We start from the raw sequence: 21,642 nt of genomic DNA on the forward strand, positions 1-21,642 counted from the left end.
GGTCGCCCACAGTCTCAGGCAGCCCAGGCATGGCCTCTGAGAGCTGGACAAGGCCAGCAAGCCCGGCTGCAGGGTCTGTGGTGAGAGCCCAGGATAGGGCCGGGGGGCAGGGAGGGGGCAGCCTGGCAGAACTTGCCATCTGCTATTGTCTATAAACATCAATGATGATGGCCAGCAAGGCTGAGCTGAGCAGCCCGGTGTGTCCCTGGTCTCACATGACCCTCCTGCCAACTAGCCACTGATGCCTAAATTAGGAAGGCGCATGGAGCCTATGTTGACTTTGTCCTTGGAGCGGCGGATTCTGTCCTCTCCTAAGTGAGCTCTGCAGCTTGTCTGTATCTGAGGGACGTGAGAACAGGCTGTCAGGTGGCATGGGCCTCACCGGCCTCCCAGGCCTGCGTGTGGGGTGCACTCATTCAAATAGGGCAGGATGAGCAGGGGTGCCAAGGTCAGAGGGGAACGAGGCGAGTCACAAGTGGCAGTGACATCTCCCCCCCCCCCCCACTGATGCAGGGACTTTTATTTTTGGTCCTGGGGCTTGAACTCTGGGCCTCGGCACTGTCCCTCAGCTTTTCACCTCATGGCTAGTGCTTTACCACTTGAGCCACAGCACCACTAACGGTTTTCTGCTGGTTTTATTTGGAGACAAGACTCTCACAGACTTTCCTGCCCGGGCTGGCTTTGAACCTCCATCCTCAGATCTCAGCCTCCTGAGTGGCTAGGATTACAGGCATGAGCCACCTGTGCCAGGCTTCATTCAGGGACTTTGTGGGTCCTGAGGGCCCTGCTGCCCAAACCACAGGGAACTCCACAGAATGGTAGTGTGGGGTTCTTAAGCAAGACTCTGTGAAGGAAGGCATCTGAAGTAGGGTGTGGAGGTTGTAGGAGTCTACTGAGAAGGGAGGGAAGCCATCCCAGGCAAGGGGGTGGGGGAAGTGGAGCTACAGAAGAGTGAGCAGCAAAGTGGGAAGGGGTGAGCCTGTGTGTTTACTTCCGGGGTGAACCAGGTGTCCAGGCTCAAGCATCTGCCTACTTCCGGAGCGTGGCACGGTTTGGCACTGTGGTAAAGAGACAAATGTGCAGCCTGCCTTCTAGTGCAGAGGGCATAGACATGGAAGTAGCACTGGGGTCTCAGCGTGGTCAGTGCTATGACCAGTACCCCTGCAGTGTGGGCTGTGGGCCTGAGCTGCCCTGGTGCTCCTGCCTACCTGGCCACAGCACTCCGTGAGGTCATCAGATGAGGTAGAGTGATTGCTGCCACGGCCCCAGGAAGGGGTGAGCGAGGCTTCTAGGAACTGAGGACGGCCAGGCAGCTGGAGCTGACTGGCAATGGGGGAGATTTTTCAGAGGTGATCCCTGGAAGGCAGGGAAGAGTCCTGCAAGGAAGAAGGACTTTGGGTTAATATGATTGTTGAGTGCTGTGAAGTATTCCTTCTCTCGTTACAGCCACACACCACCTGCATCTTCGTCAACACCCCTTCTCGGGCTGTGGAGTCATGGTTTTGGCCATGTGGCCAGGCCTGGCTCACCAGAAAAGAATGTAAGGCCTTGGTCTAATCCTTTAAGCCCGTGCCTATAAATCTCAAGAAAGCATCTGATGGCATTGTGAGCAAAAAGGTCTCTTACGTGATTGCAGGAGCCTTCCCAACGTTCTGGAGCTTGTCCTGGGCTGGTAGAGGAAGGGCACAGTCATGTCTACCGTAAGCATTGGTCTGACCCCTGACTGGTTCCCACCTGTTTGTCCTTGGTAGACTGCTGGCCTGTCATGGTGACATGGTGCCTTTTTAATGGGTCATAAGTTGAAGTGTGGTGCCGTATGGCATGGCAAGAATGACCAAGCTGGGTTTAGGCCTCTGTGATTCCTCCATGCAAGAAGGACTCAGAGCGAGTCCAACCTAAATTCCTCCTATTTATACATCCACGGAGTGGCGGCCTCCACCCCCACACAGAGCGGTCTGGGAGCCAGGGAACGGTGGCCTGAGGCAGTGCAGGGAGGTCACCTGAGTGGGAGAGTTGGAGAGTTCCATCCGAGTGGAACTTCTAGTTCATGACTTCCCTGGTTTCTCCCTCCTGAGGAAGGAGATGTGGGAGTTCAATGCCAGACCAGTTTCCCTCTCTCTCAGGCCGGGGGGTAGGGGGTGGGGGGTCAGAAGCAGTCAGGTGAGCACCTGTGTGGCTGGCGTCATGGCCTTTAGTCACCGGGCCAGAATGTCCCCACTGCCTGTCGTCAGTGTGGTTATTTCAGTCATCTTAATGACTCAACCTGAGAAGTCCTCAAGATGAGTGAAATAGTCCAGTAGCTGCACAGACGACATGACCACAGAGCTTCCTGAGGGACACAGACTCCCGGAGCCTCCCGAAGCCACCTGTGCCAGGTGAGCCTGTTTCTCTATCCCCCGGCATGGGGAGCAAGGCCTTCTGCCACAGTTTCTGGCTCTGGCTCTGGGCATTTGCACATGAGGTTGCCTGTGTCCATGGCTCTGGCTCTGGGCGCTTGCACACCAGGACATGTGAGGCCTGGTCCTTGTCCAATTGGGTTGGTATTGGTCACTGCTGCTCAAAGTGAAGGGCACATAGGCCTACTGACATCCTCTTGGAGGGCATGAGATTTGGAATCCCAGAGGTGGTAACTCAGTCTGCCAGGCCCAGGAGCTGACTGGGTATAAGGCAGTCCTGAGAGATCTCCCATGGAGGTGGGTGGCTGAATGGGAGAGACACGATTGAAGGCCTGACCCTCCGGGTCAGCTGAGAGCCAGGCCCTCAGGGAGGTGCAAAGAGCAGCCCCAGGACAGCAGCTGGGTGGAGGCCCTGGGGAGGTGCGGCAGGCTGGCAGGGGCAGAGCTGGCAGGGACGGGTCTGCCACACCCTGAGGCTGTTGGGCAAGTGACTGTGGGCCTGAAGCCTATGGATGTGTCACCCAGTGAGGCAGAGAAAGTGGGAAAGGCAGAATTGGGGAGTCTCTGCAGAGGGTGTGCCTGAGATATCCCAGGCCCAGTCAGAGACTTGGCCCTGGGCAGTAGCCAGCAGCCAGCCTCAAGGTGCAGCAGAGCCTATGTGGCCAACCACTAGGAGATGCCCATGTCCTGTGTCCCCTAGGGGTGAAGATACTGACCACCTGCTGCCGAGGTACTACAGGTTAGAGTCTCTCCTCATCCCAGAGGTGTGAACGCAGGGACCTTCAAACCCACCCAGTGTGCACAGCTTCCCCAGGAGCCTGCACCCCACACCCCGCTAAGACTCCCTGCATCCTCTGCCTTTGGAGGCAGACAGCGCAGAGGTTAGGGAGATGTAGTTGAATCTCATCCCTGGACCAGAGACCCCGAGAATCCTTTGGCTGACGGCACCTGGGAAGTTGAGCACACTGTTGAGGCCAGCTCCCACTGAAGCCTGACCCCCGGTGGCTGGTGCTGGATGGGGTCAGGCAATTGGACCGAGCTGGCCAGATGCTGCTGACAGCACATGCGGGCTGGAGCCAGCCTCCACATGGAAGGGTGGCGCCAGAACCGGGCGTTCTGCTCTTTCCATCTGAGAAAAGCGGCCAAGGCCATATCAGCCATTCAGAACAGGGGCATAGGTGGCTGTGGTCTGACAGCCCTGGGGACATGTAGGTGGCTGTGGTCTGACAGTCTGGGGATGTGTGGGTGTCTGTGGTCTGACAGTCTGGGGACGCGTAGGTGGCTGTGGTCTGACAGCCCTGGGGACATGTAGGTGGCTGTGTCTGACAGTCTAAGGATGCGTAGGTGGTTATGGTCTAACAGTCTGGGGATGCGTAGGTGGCTGTGGCCTGACAGCCCTGGGGATGAGTAGGTCACTGTGATCTGACAGTCTGGGGATGCGTAGGTGGCTGTGTCTGACAGTCTGGGGACGCGTAGGTGGTTATGGTCTAACAGTCTGGGGATGCATAGGTGGCTGTGGCCTGACAGTCTGGGGACATGTGGGTGGCTACGGTCTGACAGTCTGGGGACGTGTAGGTGGCTATGGTCTGACAGTCTGGGGATGCGTAGGTGGATGTGTCTGACAGTCTGGGGACATGTAGGTGGCTGTGGCCTGACAGTCTGGGGACACGTAGGTGGCTGTGGCCTGACAGTCTGGGGATGCTTAGGTGGCTGTGTCTGACAGTCTGGGGACGCGTAGGTGGCTGTGGCCTGACAGTCTGGGGACGCGTAGGTGGCTGTGGCCTGACAGTCTGGGGATGGCCTTGGAACTGGTGTACACCATGAGGACAGCATCCTGATTGCTCAGAGCCATGGTGTTTGGGTCTGAGACAGCACAGCTGCTGCTAGTTCTCAGAGGTTTTTATGTAGACATCATTTCCATGCGCCAGGTGGTCTGACAGCTGCCATGACTTTGGTGTCCTCAGGCCGTAGTTCTTTCTTAATTTTGTTGTTATCAAGGTGACGTACAGAGGTGTTACCATTACATGAGGCTGTAGCTCTTATGTGAGATTCTGACCCCGCCCCCCACATCGGTCTTGGAGCACACAGTTGTCTGAGGCTTGGAGAGGCCTCCACCTCCTTGGGATGCTTGGATGGGGTCTGCACAATGTCGTAGGCCTCCAGGGACGTGGCAGAAGGGCTTCTGTTCCCTAGATCCTATGGCCACCAGTGCTCTGTGTGAGCCCACTGACGGGCAGGAAAGGAGGGGGGAGCCTGTGTTACAGGTAGATCCTCTGCTCCAATGCAGAACCCCATTGTAGGAACATAGCACACAAACCACCTACGATCATCTGGGGGTTTGGAAGAGCTAGCAGTGACCAGGTGGTTGTCATGCTCCCCAACCAGGGATATCTCTGTGACAGCTTTGAAGAAAGACGTCTGTGTGCAGCTTCTGAAAATTCTCTGTCTCTCTGTCTCTCTCTCTGTGTCTCTGTCTCTGTCTCTGTCTCTGTCTCTGTCTCTGTCTCTGTCTCTCTCTCTCTCTCTCTCAAATGCAGAAGATTATGTGTTCACATTTCCTTCCAGGCTATTCACAGTTGGGCTAGAGTTTCTGTGGCTTTGCAGCTTTTGTTTTTATTGCACAGATTGCTGTGCTGCAGCTTTCCACCGTACAGATGAGCCTTATCTAAAGCCCCAGTGCTCCCAACTTTTGCCCCTTGTGCTGAGGTTTGAACTCAAGGTCTCATGCTTGCGAGGCAGATGCTCTATTATTGAACCATCCCTTCACCCCCTCATCTTAGTTTTGTTGGTTGTGGAGCTTGAACCCAGAGTCAGGGCACTGTCCCTGAGCTTTCATTCAAGACTAGTGCTCTACCACTTTGAGACACAGAGCCACTTCTGGTGTTCTGGTGATTAATTGGAGATAAGGGTCTCACAGACTTTTCCTGCCTGGGCTGGCTTAGAATCGTAATCCTCAGATCTCAGCCTCCTGAGCAGCTGGGATTACAGGAATGAGCCATCAACACCCAGCTGTCTTTTTAATATTATAAATAGCACAGTAAGATCTTCGTTTTAGCCTATGAATCTCTATTCCATATCTGTGATCATCATCCCAGAATGAATAACTTCAGGTGCCTTGGCAGTGTCAAAATTCTGGTTCCAGTCCTATTTGTTGTCTAGTATGTTCCAAGAGCAGGACTTCTTAGCCTGATGCTTTGCAGAGCAAAGCAAAGCCCAGGCTGTGGCAGAAAACCCTCTCCCGGGTGTCTTCCCGCTGAGGACTTCCTTGGGGCCCAGCTGGCACCCAGCTTCCCTTCACAGTGTAGCTGCTTCTGGAGGGCCAACCACTTTCTGCCCAGGAGCCAGATGGAGCTCACACTGGTCCTTCAGCTATCCAGAGCCTGGGGGTTTGCAGCTGTCCTCAGATCTTTGTCTCTGGGCCTGTGACCCTGAGTCTTATGTTTGAAAATAGTATAATGTTAATTTTACCTTTCCTACTTAGATAATGTTTATTTGATCTTCTTGATCTGACATACTCATAGGACACACAGAAAATATACATTTTTATGCTTGATTTTTCTTGCCTATGATACCAACAAAATATATCCTTTTATGCAAAAAAAATTTTTTTTGCCAGTCTTGGGGCTTGAACTCAGGGCCTGGGCGCTGTCCCTGAGCTTCTTTTGCTCAAGGCTAGCACTCTACCACTTGAGCCACAGCACCACTTCTGGCTTTTTCTGCTTATGTGGTACTGAGGGATCAAAACCAGGGCTTCATGCATGCGAGGCAAGCCACCTTCCCAGCCCCATATCCTTTTATTTGAAAAAGCCTTATATATGGTTCTCCAAGGCTTAGTCACACAACAAGTGTAAACCTTTCAGAGCCTCTGGGAGCAGAGTGAGCCTAGAGTTTTTGCTGGGCTGGGACATTTTGCACACCCAGGCATCCTGAGAAGGATGGCAAGTGGCAGCCTTGCCCCGTCCTGTGCTCTTCCCATGGGTTCTTGGGGCCCGGAGAACATGGGACCACCCCATCAGAGGTGTTCTAGAGAGGTATCTTGGAGAAATGATAAAATATATCACCACCATTCCCCCACCCCCACAGTGCAAAGAGCAGCAAGACTGGCAACAGTAAGATGCCCCTTGATGCTCCAACGCTGAGAAAGAAGCTGAGCCGGACGTGCGACGAGGGGGCCCGGGCGCTCCTCAGCAGCCTCCTCCTGTATGTGTCCGAGTGTGCAGATGGGCCCCCAAGGCCCGAGGACAGGGCGCACAGCGCAGGCAGAACACCCCCGTCCCAAGAGGCCAGCCGACGGCCCACACGTTTCCAGCTTCTGCAGGCCAAGTTCATGGGCACTGGCCGAGAGCCCTACCTCAAGAGGACCCGGGAGGTGGGCCGGCTGATCTCCAAGGACAAGCAGGGCCCTGGCAGGAGCCTCGTAAGTGCCACCATCAACAGACTCATGGAGAAGACCAAGGAGGGAGCCAGCAGCCCTGGCCACAGACCCCCACCACCTAGCGAGAAGCCCCGCTGGGGTCCCCCTGGCGGGAAGAGCATTGTGAAAAACATCGTAAAGAAGTTGTTGGCTGTGGATGAAAAGGAGAAAGACACAGGGGACAAGTCCTCTGCGCAGCAGCCCGGATCTACTAGAGGCCTCCTGCCAAGGATTGTGGGCAGGAGCTCCATCCTGTCCAAGCTGAAGGAGAAGTTTGAGCAGAGCAGCTGCCTGCACTCCGAGGCCAGTGTACTACCACTGCACAGGGGGGGCCGGAAAAGCAGGAGCCAGCAGAGGAAGAAGGTGCACAGGCCGCAGGTGCGAGTACTACACACAGCCACCATGGCCCCCAGCTTCACCAGGACACCCCCGCTTCGCTTTCTGGCCTGCACTGCCGAGCCCCTGCCCGCCCTCAGCATTGCCACCATCGTCTGTGGCCCCCAGAGTTGGCAGTCTCATTGTGCGAAAATCAGTCACTTAGATTCCAGGCGGCATCCCCAGAGAGAGACCAGCATGTCCTCCACTTTGGGGGACAGGACGGCGCCCCTGAACGGGGAACCCATAGGACAACTAGAATCTGCAACCATTTCTGAGCCCCAGGCAGACACGCATAGCTTCGGCCTCATGGCTCCCAGCTCGGAGTGTGGCCCCCCGCCAGGCTCTTGCTGCATCTCCCTCCAAGGCAAAGCCCTTCCTGGCCCTGTGCCCGTGCTGTCTTCAGCCAGCCCTGGGGATGCTGCGGCAGCAGCTGCTGGGAACAAGACACAGGGGTTGGCAAGCCACGGCCAGGATGCAGGAGAGGCCCCTGAAATTACCATGACCATGTGCAGTTCTGAAGATGAGGCAGACAGAGCACCCGCAGATGCGGAGAGCCAGCCCCTCTTTGCCATGCAGTGGCACCTTCCAGAACAGGAGGCAACAGCATGGATTCCCCCACTGGACCCTGGAGCAGACCAGGCCGCGCAGCAAGCGCAGCCTGCCATTGAGCCTACACAGACAACCACACAGCTTCCCACTGTCCACAAGATGCCAGCCCCTCTCCTTCTACCGCCAAGGGCATCTGGTCAAGAGTTCAAGGGCTCCTATGTCTCTGGAGGGGAGAATGTGATTGAAAGGATACCGGCAGCACTTGCTCCTGGAGCTGAGAACAAGGAGGGCCACCAGTACCAGGGGACATCTACACCAGAGATCCTCGGTGCTGCCAAAGAGCAAGGACCACAGGGGGACCCCAGAGGAGCAGCTCATGCCAACCGTGACATCCCGCAGACGGGCCTAGAGCCGGCACCTTCTGAAAGCCCTTGTGGGAAGGGTACCCCACTGGGCCTCAGGAATTGCCACAGTGTCTCGGGGCAGAGTGCGGAGTCCAGTTGGACGACCCATCCATCGACTGAAACAAGTGAAACACCAGCATCTCTCAGCAAGGCCTCACCCGCCCACCCTACCCCACCAAGAAGCCACTCGAGACCGGGAGCCGTCCAGCTAGGGCTGTCCTCCCTCATGCTGGCCCCAACACAGGGCTGTACAAGGCCTGAGGAGTCTACCACAACAAACAAGAGCATTCTGTGTGGGCAGGAAGAGGGCAGAAGGCCCGTGGTGGAGTCCATTTTGCCCCCAAGGATTGATGAGAAAAACATCAGTGGTGATTTGGACAAGGACAGACAGTCCTCATCAGATGAGATACCCAGTGCGGGCACTAATGCCTCTGGAGAAGCAATGGCCACCGGAAATGTCACCAGACCCACAGTGCTACAGCCAGGTGGTACTCAGGGCCCTGGACACAAGGAAAGACCACAGCCGGGCAGTGCTCAGGACCTTGGACACAAGGAAAGACCACAGCCGGGCAGTGCTCAGGGCCCTGGACACAAGGAAAGACCACAGCTGGGCAGTGCCCAGGACCTTGGACACAAGGAAAGACCACAGCCGGGCAGTGTTCAGGACCTTGGACACAAGGAAAGACCACAGCCGGGCAGTGCTCAGGACCTTGGACACAAGGAAAGACCACAGCTGGGCAGTGCTCAGGGTACTGGACACAAGGAAAGACCACAGCTGGTCAGTGCTCAGGATCTTGGACACAAGGAAAGACCACAGCCGGGCAGTTCTCAGGACCCTGGACACAGGGAAAGTTCACAGCTGGTCAGTGCTCAGGGCCCTGGACACAGGGAAAGACCACAGCCGGGCAGTGCTCAGGATCCTGGACACAAGGAAAGACCACAGGAGGTCAGTGCTCAGGGCCCTGGACATAAGGAAAGACCACAGTTAGGTGTCCAGGACCCAAAAGACAAGACAGCAGAAGAGATGGCTGCTTTGGATGAGCAAGACAGAGCAGCACAGAGACATCTCTTTGCTGCTGAAGGAAATTGTCTTGTTGAAGAGGGTTTCCCTCAAAACCTCTGCATCTCTCCAGGAGCCGCAGAAAGGCAGTTCTCGGGAGACACTGCAAGGCCTCTGCCACTGGCCAGGGAAGCCCTGACTGCTCGGCCCGGGGACACTGCCCACACCAGCCGGGTGCCTGCCAATCCCCAACTTTGTGCTCAAACTCAGCCGGCAGCCAGCAAATGCAGTGCAGGAGCAGACGGCAGGAACTCAGCGATGGCAGCAAATGCTCTGCGTGACAACATGGTGTCCCGAAGTCCGCAGGAGAGGTCTGAGGGGCTCCTGAGCTCCAACCGCGGCCAGCCGCCTTCTGTGGGTCCACCGACACCAAGTCCAAGGGGCCTGGGGCTGGAACCGCACCCTGGCCTTGGTGCCCCATCCCCCAGTGTTTATGCTCCGGTGCCTGTGCTGGGGGCGAAGCCTCTGGATCCGGGACAGCAGGCATTGCCCAGGGCTGCCCCCAAGGCAAAGAGCCTGGGACCTGGGGCCCAAGTGGACCAGGGGGTGCCAGATGGCAGCCAGCTCAGGCTGGAGGAAGCTGGTGCCGGGCACCAGGCTGGACAGCCAGAGGGGTCTGAAAAGTGGGGGGCAGCACCCTTGGACCAGAGGGCTGTGCTGTGCATGACAGAGCGTCAGGCACAGGCTGCTCAGGACCTGGCGGGGGGTGAGAAGACAGCAATGGTGGCAAAGCCCTGCCCACACAGGGCTCAGGGCCAGGAGCAAGCACTGGGGCCGTGTGGACGGCGGGCCAGCAGCCCAGCCCCAGGTGGCAGCCCCCAGGCTGGTGTGATTCCAGCCACTTCAAGGAAGCTCAAAAGTCCTGGCAGCCTGGCTGTGCAAGGTCAGGGCCAGGGTCAGGGGCTGGCCAGTGGGATGGCTGCCCAGGCCCAGGCACAGCTAGCCTGCACAGGGGAAGGGGTGCCCACCGCTGGTGTACCTGGAGAACCCCCGAGGCCAGCCCCCAGAGTCAGAGACCATGACAGCCCAGACACTCAGGGCAGCCCGGGCGCCCAGAGCTCACCCAGAGGAAGCCAGCTCCAGGGGCACAGCCGGGCCCCAGCCTGCCCCCTGGAGCCAGGGGATGGCTCTGCCTGGCCCAGGTCGGATGCCAGGGGTCAGCCCTCCCAGGCCCCAGCTGTAGAGGGGCTCCCGAGCACCCCAGGGGCAGAGAGGGACTGGCCAGATGGAGAGCATCACAGGAGGCCCCTGCATTACACCAAGTACAAAGCCCAAAGCTTCAGCGACCAGAGAGCCTTTGACCTGTCCTTTAGACCCACCATCCTCCGAGCCACCGACACCTTTGCACCCCCAAAATGAGGGCCTGCTGCAAGCGGCCAGCACTGCAACACCCAGCGTGGGTTCCCTGTGTGTGCTGCCCCCAAGCAAGCCATCTTCAGAGACCGCCTCATGCCTGGAGCCGGCACCTCGCAGCTTCTCTGAGTGAGGAGTCGCTGGCTGAGTGCATGCTGTGTCTGATCTGCATCGTTGCTCCTGGGCCGTGGGTGACCCTCCCTGGGCCCTCGGGCTCAGAGCTCCAGAGCTGCTCCTCCATGTCCCTGCCAAGCACTGCTTGGCACGGTGATGGTGGCCTTGGCCTGCATGCCTGGAGAGGGCTCTATGTGCCTGACTGCAGGACTGCAGGCCAATGCCCATCTCGTGGTGGTCACAGGACTGGCAGGACCCTGGGGCATCCTGCTCATCTCCATGGCGATCCTGGAGAGATGCCTGGGGGAGCCAGGGTCCCCAGCACGGGATTTGGGATGGTGAGCATGCTATGGCCAGCACCAGCCCACTGCTGCCCACAGCCAGGGCTCAGATGTAGAGACAGAGGTGCTGGCTCCACAGCACGTGGCCAGTGCCGAGCTGCCCAAACCCAGTTACTGCAACAACCTGCCCCCACCGAGAGTTCATGTATTGTTGTTGTCATTGTTACTGTTATTGTGAAGGAGTACAAGGAAAGAGGGATGTCCCGAGGGTCACACTGCCTTGGGATCTTTTTACTGCTGTTGGTGGTGGTCATGGGGCTTGAACTCAGGGCCTGGGCGCTGTCCCTGAACTCTTTCCCTCAAGGTGAGTGCTCTACACCTTGAGCCACAGCACTCCTTCTAGTTTTCTGGTGGTTAATTGGAGATAAGAGTTTTCTGGGCTTTCCTGCTTGGCTGGCTTGGAACCGAGATCCTCAGATCTCAGCCTCTAGAGTAGCTAGGTAATTACAGGTGTGAGCCACCAGCCCCCAGCTTCAGGATCTTTTTTTTTTTTTTTTTTAACCACCCTGGCCTGTTTTCCAGGCTGTTGTCTTAGTGTGTCTACTGTAAGGGACCATGTATATTATATGGCCTGGGCTCACCCACGCAGTCTAGACGCCATGGCCACTCTGTCCCTCGTGTACACACCAAGCCCCAGTCTCCCCAGGAGTGTGGTGGGGACCACTGCCCATGTGCTCTGTCGGCGCAGTACCCTCTTTGCAGAATCAGCTTCTGCCTTTGGAGAGGCCTCCTCCCATTCACCCCCTTTACAACTGGGAAATTCCCTCAAATGCCCCTTATCCTGCAGCAGGCCCTGTACACGGTGATCTCCTTTGTCTTCTGACCTGAATATCTTTTCAGAGAGAGATGATTCCTAGCTCAGCATTGCATGGTTGTCTAGCTGACAGCTATGCCCGCTGAGCCTGGGGCCTAAGGATCCTCCTATATCAGTGTGCATGTGCCAGCCGTGCCTTGTCCAGGGGCAGAGTTCTGTCTCCTTCAACCCTCTGATCAGTATAAACAGAATAAATTCCAGCAAATTGGAAGCTTTCTCACCTGCAAGGACAGACCAGGTGGTGCCTGTTCGAGCAGCCAGGTGTGCAGAGTCTGTCTTCTCCTCTAGGAGGCACTGCTCCTGGCCCCTGGGGGCTCTGCTAGGCACACAGGACTTTCCGTGGCATAGTTGGTGTGTGTAAAAGTCACTTGATGCAGAACATACCTCCTGTGTCTGGGTGGGGCCCATGCTACAATGTACACCCCCCTTTCCCTGCCCCCCCCCACAGCAACCTCTCCCCTGAGGGCCTCTGTGAGGCCTGCTCGTGGGGGTAGGACTGACTTCTGGGGCCTTCCATCCTGGGGCCATGGACACTCAGGGAGGGCCAGGAGGGCGGGTAGTCCCAGCAGAGGCCACCACCCAGCCTTTTGGTGCTGTCAGTTACCCTCACCAGGGCATATGCCTAGAGCCCTGGGTGGGGTAGGATTGTAACACACACACACACGCACATGTGCACACACACTGATGCAAAACCTCTTCACGTATTCCCTCTTCTTATACCTATTCCATGAGGTGATGTTTGGCATAGGACATGGTGACAGGCCAGGAGATAAAAATATTATAATCACTCATGTTCCCTTTAGGAATAAAAATTAGCAGGACTTGCTGCTATTTTTAAATAAACAAGAAAGACAAGGAGATGGCTCCAAGTGGTGGAGAATGGTCAGCCTCCCCTCCTCCGTGGGAAGCAGCAGCCGTAGCTGCAGGACACGGAGTGGCTGGGCAGAGTGAGTCTCCTCGGATTTAGGAGGGTCAATGCCAGTTCCTGCCCTGCAGGGACTAAATAGCAGCAGTCACAACTCCACGGATGGCTGTCATCCTCTGGAGAGGACACCCTCCATCCCCCTCGCTGTCATCCCAGCCCCCAGATTGGAATAAAAAATATTGAGGGGTGGGGTGCACACGGTCCCGTACGCATTCCACCTTTTCAGCTTATTCCAGTGAATGTGCTTGAGTCCTTCACTAGTCACCCTGCCTCAGGCTCTCCCGGCCCCCGAGGTGTCCTGATACACCTGTGAGCACCGCAGAGCAAGCCACAGCTCACACGCATGTCCCTCGAGGAAGGACCTGGTCCACGGCTCCTTACCAGATCTCTCTCGATCGCATTCTCTTGCAGTTCAAGGCCTTGCACACGCTAGACAGGGCTTTCCTTCCTTACACTTGAACAACTCTAAAATGGATTATTTGGAAAAAGTAACAGTGAATTTTGTTGTGTTGTTACTTTTAAATCTTTTATTATCATATAGCTGAAAATAGATTCCCCCCCCACATGGAAATAAAGCATATTTCTTATTACACATTTGGTCCTTGTCTCTTGGTGGTACTGGGGTTCGATCTTAGAGCTTCATGATTGCTAGGCAGACATTCCTGAGCCTTCTTTCATATAGAGAGATCTGGCAAAAAAAATTATCAAGAACCTTTAAAAAGCATAGGTCCAGGAAATATGCTATTTTGTTTATAAAAAAATACTTAAGAGTCTCTTTGATGTGGCATTTTATTGTTCCATACAAGGACAGATGGCAGAAGTGTCCAAAAATAAGAGACTAGTTTCTGACATACTACTCACTGAAACACTATTCAGTCATTAAAAGTGGTGCTTAAAATGAATGTTGTGGAGTTGGGAGCAGATCTCAAGGTGTAGGGTGGCTCAACGCACATTGCCATAGACACACATGAGCATTTTTGTGAAATTTTGAGAAATGGAGCCTCTTAACATCTTACGTTCAAATCCCAGTATGAAATAGTGGATCTACAGGTGTAAATGAATGCAAAGGGGGAAACTGTGCACTTACACAAAGCTGTGAGCGGTGAGGATATAGAACACGTTTCTTGTCTTTGCATGTATCTCTTACCATGTGAATTTACATGGGACACTCAGAATGAGAAAGTGAACACTACACGAGACATCAGGGCTGCCTCAGGCTGCAGGTATGATCCCCTGGCCACGATGTCCATGTTGCTGAGCCCTCCAGAACTCACTTCCCTGTAAGCCGGGATGGCCTACCAAGTCCCCTCGCTGATGTACTAAGGGGTATGTCACCTTGTGCCTGCCTGGCTCTTCACCTACTGCCTCTGGTACCTCCAGCAGGGGCCACCAGGGGGCAGTGTCTGTCTCCAAGCCTGACCATTGGCTGGAGTTCAGGGGTTGGCTAGAATTGCACAGTCAGGCAGGGCCTGTCCACCGACCACAGGTCCCTTGAGGAACACTAGAGCAGACGAGCTGGAGTCACCCACAGAATCACATGACGTCAGCAACTGTTGCCTTTCAGCTGCACAGTCTTGACCTCAGAACCAGGCAGATGGCACAGGGCTGGGTCCTCTGCCTGGGTCTGACTGCCCCTATCAGGAGGGGCTGCAGCCTAGGGCCGAAGACTGGGAGTCCCGTGGCAGATGTCAGGCTGATCACGTGTCCCTCCCAGAGTTCCTTCAGAGTGTACATGCCCATGTGTTTAGTGCGTGTGCTGTGTACACATCCATGTGTTTAGTGCATGTGCTGTGTACACATCCATGTGTTTAGTGCGTGTGCTGTGTACATGCACCTGTGTTTTCTAGAGCTCTTTGTGTGCACGTGTGTGTGTGTGTGTGTGTGTGTGTGTGTGTGTGTGTACACGCTATTGTCTGGATGGTGGAGGCAGCGGTCCCTCCACAGACACAGAGGCCCTGAATGAGCGTATGAGCGCTGGTGCCTATTCTAGCGGAGGGCCAAAGGTCACTCAGAGCAGAGGGGGCAGGGTGGAGGTGGATGTTGATAAATGTCAACAGCTTCTAAAAATAACCCCAGAGGGAGGCCCACGTGGTGAGGGTCAGCCTCTCCCCAGTGTGGGCTCCAGCAGGCTCCACAGCCGCTGGCTGCTGGTACAAACCAGCTCCTCTGGCTCACTGTGAACAACTTGCTTTGACTGGGCTTAAGGAACTGAGAATGTGCATCCAAATAGGCCAGGCAAAAAGTGCAGTGGTTTGTATCTGTAACCCAAGCTACGTGCAAGTAGAGGCTGGGAAGATGGACATTTGAGGCCAGCCTAGACAAGGAATTCATGAAATCTTGTCACAACCAACTCTGCCACCCCTGGGCTCAGAGGGAGATAGGGTCTGGCCCTGCCTGCCAGGGAGAACCAGGACACTGACCGTGGTACCCCATGGAACCTCTGCAGCCCCACTGGGCAGGCTCCTCTCTGCCCCTTCCGCCCTCCTGCCCTCCCACCCTTCAGACTCCCCTCCCCTCACACACACAGCAGTGTCTTGTTTTCACAGATCCAGAGCAGCACCGTCTCGGCTCACAGGCTCCCACTTGTCTTGCTGGGGCCATGGGAATGTGGGCTCATCCACAGCTAGCACCAGGACCACCTGCTCCCTTGTGGTTTGTGTCTTCAGCTCATCCACTGAGGTCCATGTGACGGCGCTGCCCACTTGCCCATCCACTGAGGCCTGTGTGCTGGTACTGCTCCCTCAGTGTGGCCGCTGCTTCCCACCACATCCTGAACTTCATGCCGTGTTGAAGCACAATGCCTAACTGCAGTGGTTCACCCACTCTTCTGGACCAGGCTGAGTAATGCTGATATGAACAGGGTAGCATGAGGTGATCAGAGTGGTGTGAAGTGATCAGGTGAGATGATCAGGTGAGGTGATCAGGGTGGTGTGTGGTGATCGGTGATCAGGTGAGGTGATTGTGTGAGGAGATTGTGTGAGGTGATCAGGGTGGTGTGAGGTGATCAGGTGAGGTGATCAGGCCAGTGTGCGGTGATCAGGGAGGTGTGACATGGACAAAGTCTCACCTATGAAGTGAGTCTTTTTCTTTTGCCAGTCCTGGGGCTTGAACTCAGTGCATGGGCACTGTCCCTGAGCTTATTTTGCTCAAGGCTAGCACTCTACCGCTTGAGCCACAGTGCTACTTCTGGCTTTTTGTTTACATGGCATTGAGGAATCGAACCCAAGGCTTCATGCATGCTAGCCAGACAGGCAATTCTACTACTAAGCCACATTCCCAGCCCAGAGTCTCACCTATGAATGGAAGGATACCACAACCCATCTTCACATGTCCCTGTCCTTTGTTGCCTGAGGACCCACGGGTCGGATCCCGCTTGGCCTGCCTGGACCAGTGAGTGGGTGAGAAATGTACAAAAGTCTCTCTCAAGCTTAGTGTGGCCTGGACTCTCCTACCTCTACAGTCACCACACACAGAAACAGCAGACAGAGAAAGGAGGGAAGACAGGACCTGGGTTCTCAAAAGTTCTCTGCCTGTTTCCAGAAGAGATGCAGCTGTTGCTGCCCCCGTGTTATCTGTCTCCTTCCTTCATCCCTCCTGTCAGCCCTTCTGGAGCTGTGAGGCTGGTTTGTGACCAGAGCCCCTCCGCTCCCTTCTGTGTCCACGCTGGCCTCTCAGGCGCCATGGGATGGGCTTCCAGATCTGGGCCTGGGCTCCTTATGTCTAGTCTTCCATTTTCATAGCTCTGCCACTGGCTGGAATTGCAACAGGACATTCGAGACTACTTCTGCTAAAGAAATGACTCCTTGCTGGGCCTGAGCAAGCCTGGTGGGTAATGGAAAGCAGAATAAAAGCTTGGCACCTCTGCCTTTATTTTGTGTTAGTATGCATCATATGTAAGAGGTTATGTGGCCAGATTTTGCAGCATCCTGTTCCGGAACCCTGCCTGGCACCCAGCATTCTCCAACTGAACACCCTCAACCCAGAGGCTGCATGTGCCTTCCTGACACCTTTCCCTGTTCTAAGTGGTTCTCTCCTGCCATTTCTTTGGCTCCCAGAAAGGACAGGCCTGGCTGATGAACATCTTATGCAAGAGTCGCAAACTCTTCCCACATAAAAAACGTCCCTATTGCCTAAGCAGCAGGGTACCCTGCATCAGCAAAGCTTGAGTGGCTGGTGCTGAGACACTGTCAAGGTAATAATGGCCTAAGATCATGACCAAGCCACAGAGAAGGGACCCGGATGCCTCCACAGAACCCCAGTCCCTGCTTTGCTTGTCTTTCTCACAAACCTCGAGTCTGCTGTAAGTACTCTGAAGACAGCTCAGGCCACCACACCGGTTTCTCCCCAGTGCTCAGCCAAAAAAGCCTGACTTCTGGTCTCTCCAACCAGGCTTCCAGGGTGAGTGTGCACTGCTGGGGTGCTGAGGCTCACATCCCAACTCCACTCACAAAAACAGACAGAGTTGTGTTGGCTCGTGTTAAATAAAAATTACAGGAGGACAGCAATAGTTGTGGAGAGATTCTGTTTTATGTAAGGTCAGCCCTGAAGGACACAGAGGGACTTTCCATCTCAAGTCTCCAGCCTAGGGGATGTCTTGGGTACGAGACAAGAGGTTCAGTGACCCAGCGGGCAGGAGCCCCTACCTAGGTGGGGTGTTTGTCACCCAGGCCCTGTCTTCTTCCCTCCGCTGACGGGAACAGCAGGAGCGTTGGTGCCATCCGCCTGGCCTCCTCAGGTGAACTGTAGCATACTGATTGGAGAAGTGGAAAGCCAAGGGGAAATGGAGGAGCACACAAAAGCCACTGGAACCTTCATGGGCCAGGCTGAAAGCTGAATGCAAGCACTCACTCGACCAAAACTGAACTTTTTTATTGTTGTTGGTGGTGGGGCTTGAACTCTGGGCTTGGGCGCTGTCAGCTCAAGGTGAGTATTCTACCACTTGAGCCATAGCACCACTTCTGGTTTTCTAGTGGTTTATTGGAGATAAGAGTCTCACTGACTTTCCTGCCCAGGCTGGCTTTGAACCATGATCTTCAGATCTCAGCCTCCTGAGTAGCTAGGATTACAGGCATAAGCCACCAGCACCCGGCTATCAAACTGAATTTTTATCTGACCTTAAGAAGCCTGGCCCAGAGGTAAGAGCCGCGTCATCCCACCAGACGGGACTGAGGACATTCGCAGCTTTAAGCCACATGCGGGAAAGGTTACCAGCTGTCCTGTCTCCCAGCACTGCCACAAGGAAAGTACTGACAAGGACAAATCCACTACCTGTTCTGTGTCTCTTTTTCCTGCCCTTGTCTGGATATAGAACCAGCCTCAGGTTGGCTTGTTGGAGCGCTGCTCCATGTTATAGCGCTCGCATTTCTCAGGGACCTGCACTGGGCCAAGTGGCTCTCCTGGGCTCTTCCCTGGTGGCTCTCCTGGGCTCTTCCCTGTGTTATGACACGTATTTGCCACCAAGGCTATTCAGCGGAAGAGAAAGTCCATTTTTGTTTTTTTTTTGTCGGTCATGGGGCCTGAAATCGGCCTGGGCACTCTCTCTCAGCTTTTCAGCTCAAGACTAGTGCTCTACTACTTGAACCATAGAGCCATTTCCAGCTTTTTCTGCTTATGTGGTGCTGAAGAATCAAACCCAGGGTCTCATGCAAGCACTCTCATGCAAGGCAAGCACTCTACCACGATCCACCTTCCCAGCCCTTGTAAATTAATTTTTAATGAGGCTTTTTTTCGGTCATGGGGCCTGAACTCTGGGCCTGAGCGCTGTCCCTCAGCTCTTCAGCTCAAGGCTAGTGCTCTACCATTTGAGCCACAGCACCACTTCTGGCTTTTTTTCTGCTTATGTGGTGCTGAGGAATCAAACCCAGGGCCTCATGCATGCACTCTACCACCGAGCTACCTTCCCAGCCCCCAAAGTCCATTCTTTAAAAGATGTGTGGAGGGCCCAGCTTGCAGCGCTGACAGGAATGAAGCCATGCGTGTTGCTGGACAGCAGTTGTGGACCTGCCATATTTTCCCATCCTTTCTTCTTCCTGTGGAGGAGGGAGGAGCTGCTTACCTCACCCCAGCTTGTGCTGAACTGGCACCCTGAGGTGCCTGGGGTGAGGAGTCCCCAGATGGCCGCTGAGCCCGTCCATGTCCATTCATTGTTGCCACAGGTCCTGCTTGGGCCTTGGGAACCAGCTGGGCTCTGGAGACGTGTGTGTGGTTCTGGAGGCCTCCTGCCCCTCTACCCCTTGGTAATGTCACTGCCATGATGCTACTGTCCCACCTAGAGTCTTGGTGCAGTCATGAGATTAGGAAGGTAGCCTCTGTGAGGACCCAAAGCCCTCAGGCCCTGCCTGGCAGGGGAGAGGCAGTAAGCTCCAGGACACCATCCAGACAGATGGCAGAACCCCAGGGCCTTCATCATCTGCAGAGACTTTTTTTTTTTCTTTTATCATTGTGCCTTTCCCTTCTCTCCCTTCATGTTTTTCTCCTTGTTATAGTATTTTCAAAGCCAATTCCAAATGTTAGATTCTTTTTTTTTTTTTTTAATCTGCTAGGCACATAGAAACAGGATTGAATGTGATTGCTGGGGTAACAAATTACAAATTTTAAAGAGCCTTAAGACCCGGGAGACCTCTGAATGTCTGGGCCTGCAAGTTCATAAGGAGGACAGCAAGAGAGAAAGGGTGTTCCTGTCCATGGCAGTCCAGTGTGGGCCTGGGAGGACACAAGGAGTCTGTGGGCTAGAGCTGGAGGATGGGCCGTCTGTTCATCACAGAACCTATTCCCCACAGAAGCCCTGCTCAGATTGGGGGCAAAGGTCAGGAGAACCCCATCAGGGATTAGTGAAGACACCAGTGCATACTTCATGAGGCAGAGCTGGGGCTGGAGCAGCTGGAGCTGACTCTCCAGCTGGCGTGGCCAGTCTCAGTGATGCTGGGGGGGGGGGTGCAGGGGATAGTGGAACATGTGTGCTTTATTTGCTCTTCTTCTCTAGTCTCACTAGTGTCAGTGTCCATGAATAAAGTAATGATGCGTACACCTATCAAATAAGGCATTGGTGTGGTACCCTTTGCACACCCACAGAGTTTGCTCCTCAGCCAGCTGGATGTCCAGCCCGCTATGGCTGTCCCTGGTCATCCACACGCTGCAGGCCAGGCCCGTAGGTTCTTCTTAGTCCTTGGTGGTTGCCCCTCCCTCTGTCCCCTTGCTGAAGACTGTGTCAGATGCTTTCACAGCGCTGGCTAAGGAGGACCTCCAGGTGCCCTGTTGTCTTTCAGGGTTGATTTCCCGTAGGGAAGATGTGGTCTCTGGTACTCTGTAATGGCCAGTACAGGGAGGGGCTCGAGGGGCTCCAGGCTCAGCCAGGGTTGGAAGCCGCAGAGCGTGCTGTCAGGTGTGAAGGGTGGCAGAGAGACCTCCTTGTGGCTGGCCACCTGGGTGGTTGGGACCAGCCAGTCACCAAGAAGGCCAGCTGTTGCCATCTTCAGCCTTTCACTGTCAGTCCTGTCTGTCCACTCATCTCCAGCCCTGACTGTCTTGGGTGCTGGCCTAGATTTTCAGACTGAGTGGATGTCCCCAGAACTGGCTCACTCCGGAAGCTCATCTGACCCTCCGTGCTGTGGTGACTATTGCATCGCACCTCTTCTACCTGGGATCCGGCCCTCCTCACTGCAGGGGAAAGGGGGGAGGCCTGAGGCTGGGGGAGGATGGAGGGTGGAAGGGAGGGAGGGAGGGAGATAACCTGGCCGGCCACTCATGGGGGTCCTTGCGGTCATGGCACTTGGCTCAGGGACTTGAGGGGCACAGCCATTTCCTGCCCTCAGTGGGCATTGCGGAGAGGAGGGAGCCCCTAGCTCAGCGCTGGGTGTCCACACTCCAGAAAGCCAGGCAGCACCTATCTTTCTTCTTCATGTGTCCTGGAGGGCGGCCACGCTCACCCAACTCTCAGCACCTGGGACCACATCTGGCTCCAACATTCGAGGCCCAGGCCTTCCTCGGCTCTCAGGCTGGGGATGCCCACCCCACACCCCAGTGGAGGGCAGGAATCCCAGGAAGAAGAGGGAGGCAGCTAGAGCCCCGCAAAGGAAGGAGTCCTTCCATCCGCGCAGACAGCAACTGCCTGCGTCTGCCAGGGAAAAACCACGTGAGGCCGGAGCTCGGGGAGTGCTGGGCCGTGGGGGGCACGGGCCGTGGCAGGTGACAACGTCCAAAGCCAGGAGCCGCTGGTTCGGGCTGTACCTAGGAACCTGGGCGGCCGGGTAGCTAGAACTGGAGGGCGCAGGAGCTGGGGCTGGGGGCGGGGGGCGGAGCCGGGGACCGCAGCAGCGCGGATCCGGGTTCAGGTCGGGACGCGCGGGTCCGTGTCCGGGTCGGGTAGTGGCGTCCGGGTCGGGTCGGGGCGCGGATCCCGGCGCAGGCCCCGTTCCAGGCCCCCCGGGAATCTCTGGAAGGGGAGCTCGGAGGACCGTGAGCGTCCACGGGAGAGGCCGTGTCCCTGCCGCACGCTCAGCGCCTCCCTGGCGGTCCGGGGCTGGGATTTGGCCGGGACCCCGCGGCGGCCCCGTCTAAGCACCTGTCCTGGGCGGGGCTGAGGCCGGAGAGAAGCTTCTTCCCGCACCCCAAAACCTTCCAGTTTGGAAGGTCTCGGACAGGTGAGGTGGACGTGGGCCCCGGGGTGGGAGGAGGCCGAGAGGGCCCGGGAGGCCGGGGGGCACGCGGGAGGTCAGGGGGTCACAGGAGGCGCCGCGCCTTTGCGGTGGAGACGGATACCGGGTTGCAGAGCGCGGATACCCAACAGCACCTGTGGGGAGAACGGGAGCTTCTGTTTGTGGAGTCGCGGGGCCGGCTACCCCGGGTCTAGCCGCACCGAGGCCGAGCCCCGCCCCCGCCGGCTCCACGTCCTGGGT

The 21,642-nt window shown here is 55.9% G+C and overlaps 1 protein-coding gene across 1 annotated transcript; it reads left to right on the forward strand.

Moving 5' to 3' along the window:
* Nucleotides 1–2,294: 2,294 nt before the first annotated feature.
* On the forward strand, nt 2,295–13,328 carry LOC138813955 (collagen alpha-1(I) chain-like). The gene is made up of 2 exons (XM_070002574.1): nt 2,295–2,375; nt 6,480–13,328. The coding sequence occupies exons 1-2, from the start codon at nt 2,314–2,316 to the stop codon at nt 10,558–10,560; spliced, it is 4,143 nt and encodes a 1,380-aa protein (XP_069858675.1). The 5' UTR covers nt 2,295–2,313; the 3' UTR covers nt 10,561–13,328.
* Nucleotides 13,329–21,642: the final 8,314 nt, after the last annotated feature.

This window comes from Dipodomys merriami, unplaced genomic scaffold (assembly GCF_024711535.1).
Source record: "Dipodomys merriami isolate MVZ:Mamm:240054 unplaced genomic scaffold, mDipMer1.0.p SCAF_6, whole genome shotgun sequence".
Taxonomy (NCBI): Eukaryota; Metazoa; Chordata; class Mammalia; order Rodentia; family Heteromyidae; genus Dipodomys; species Dipodomys merriami.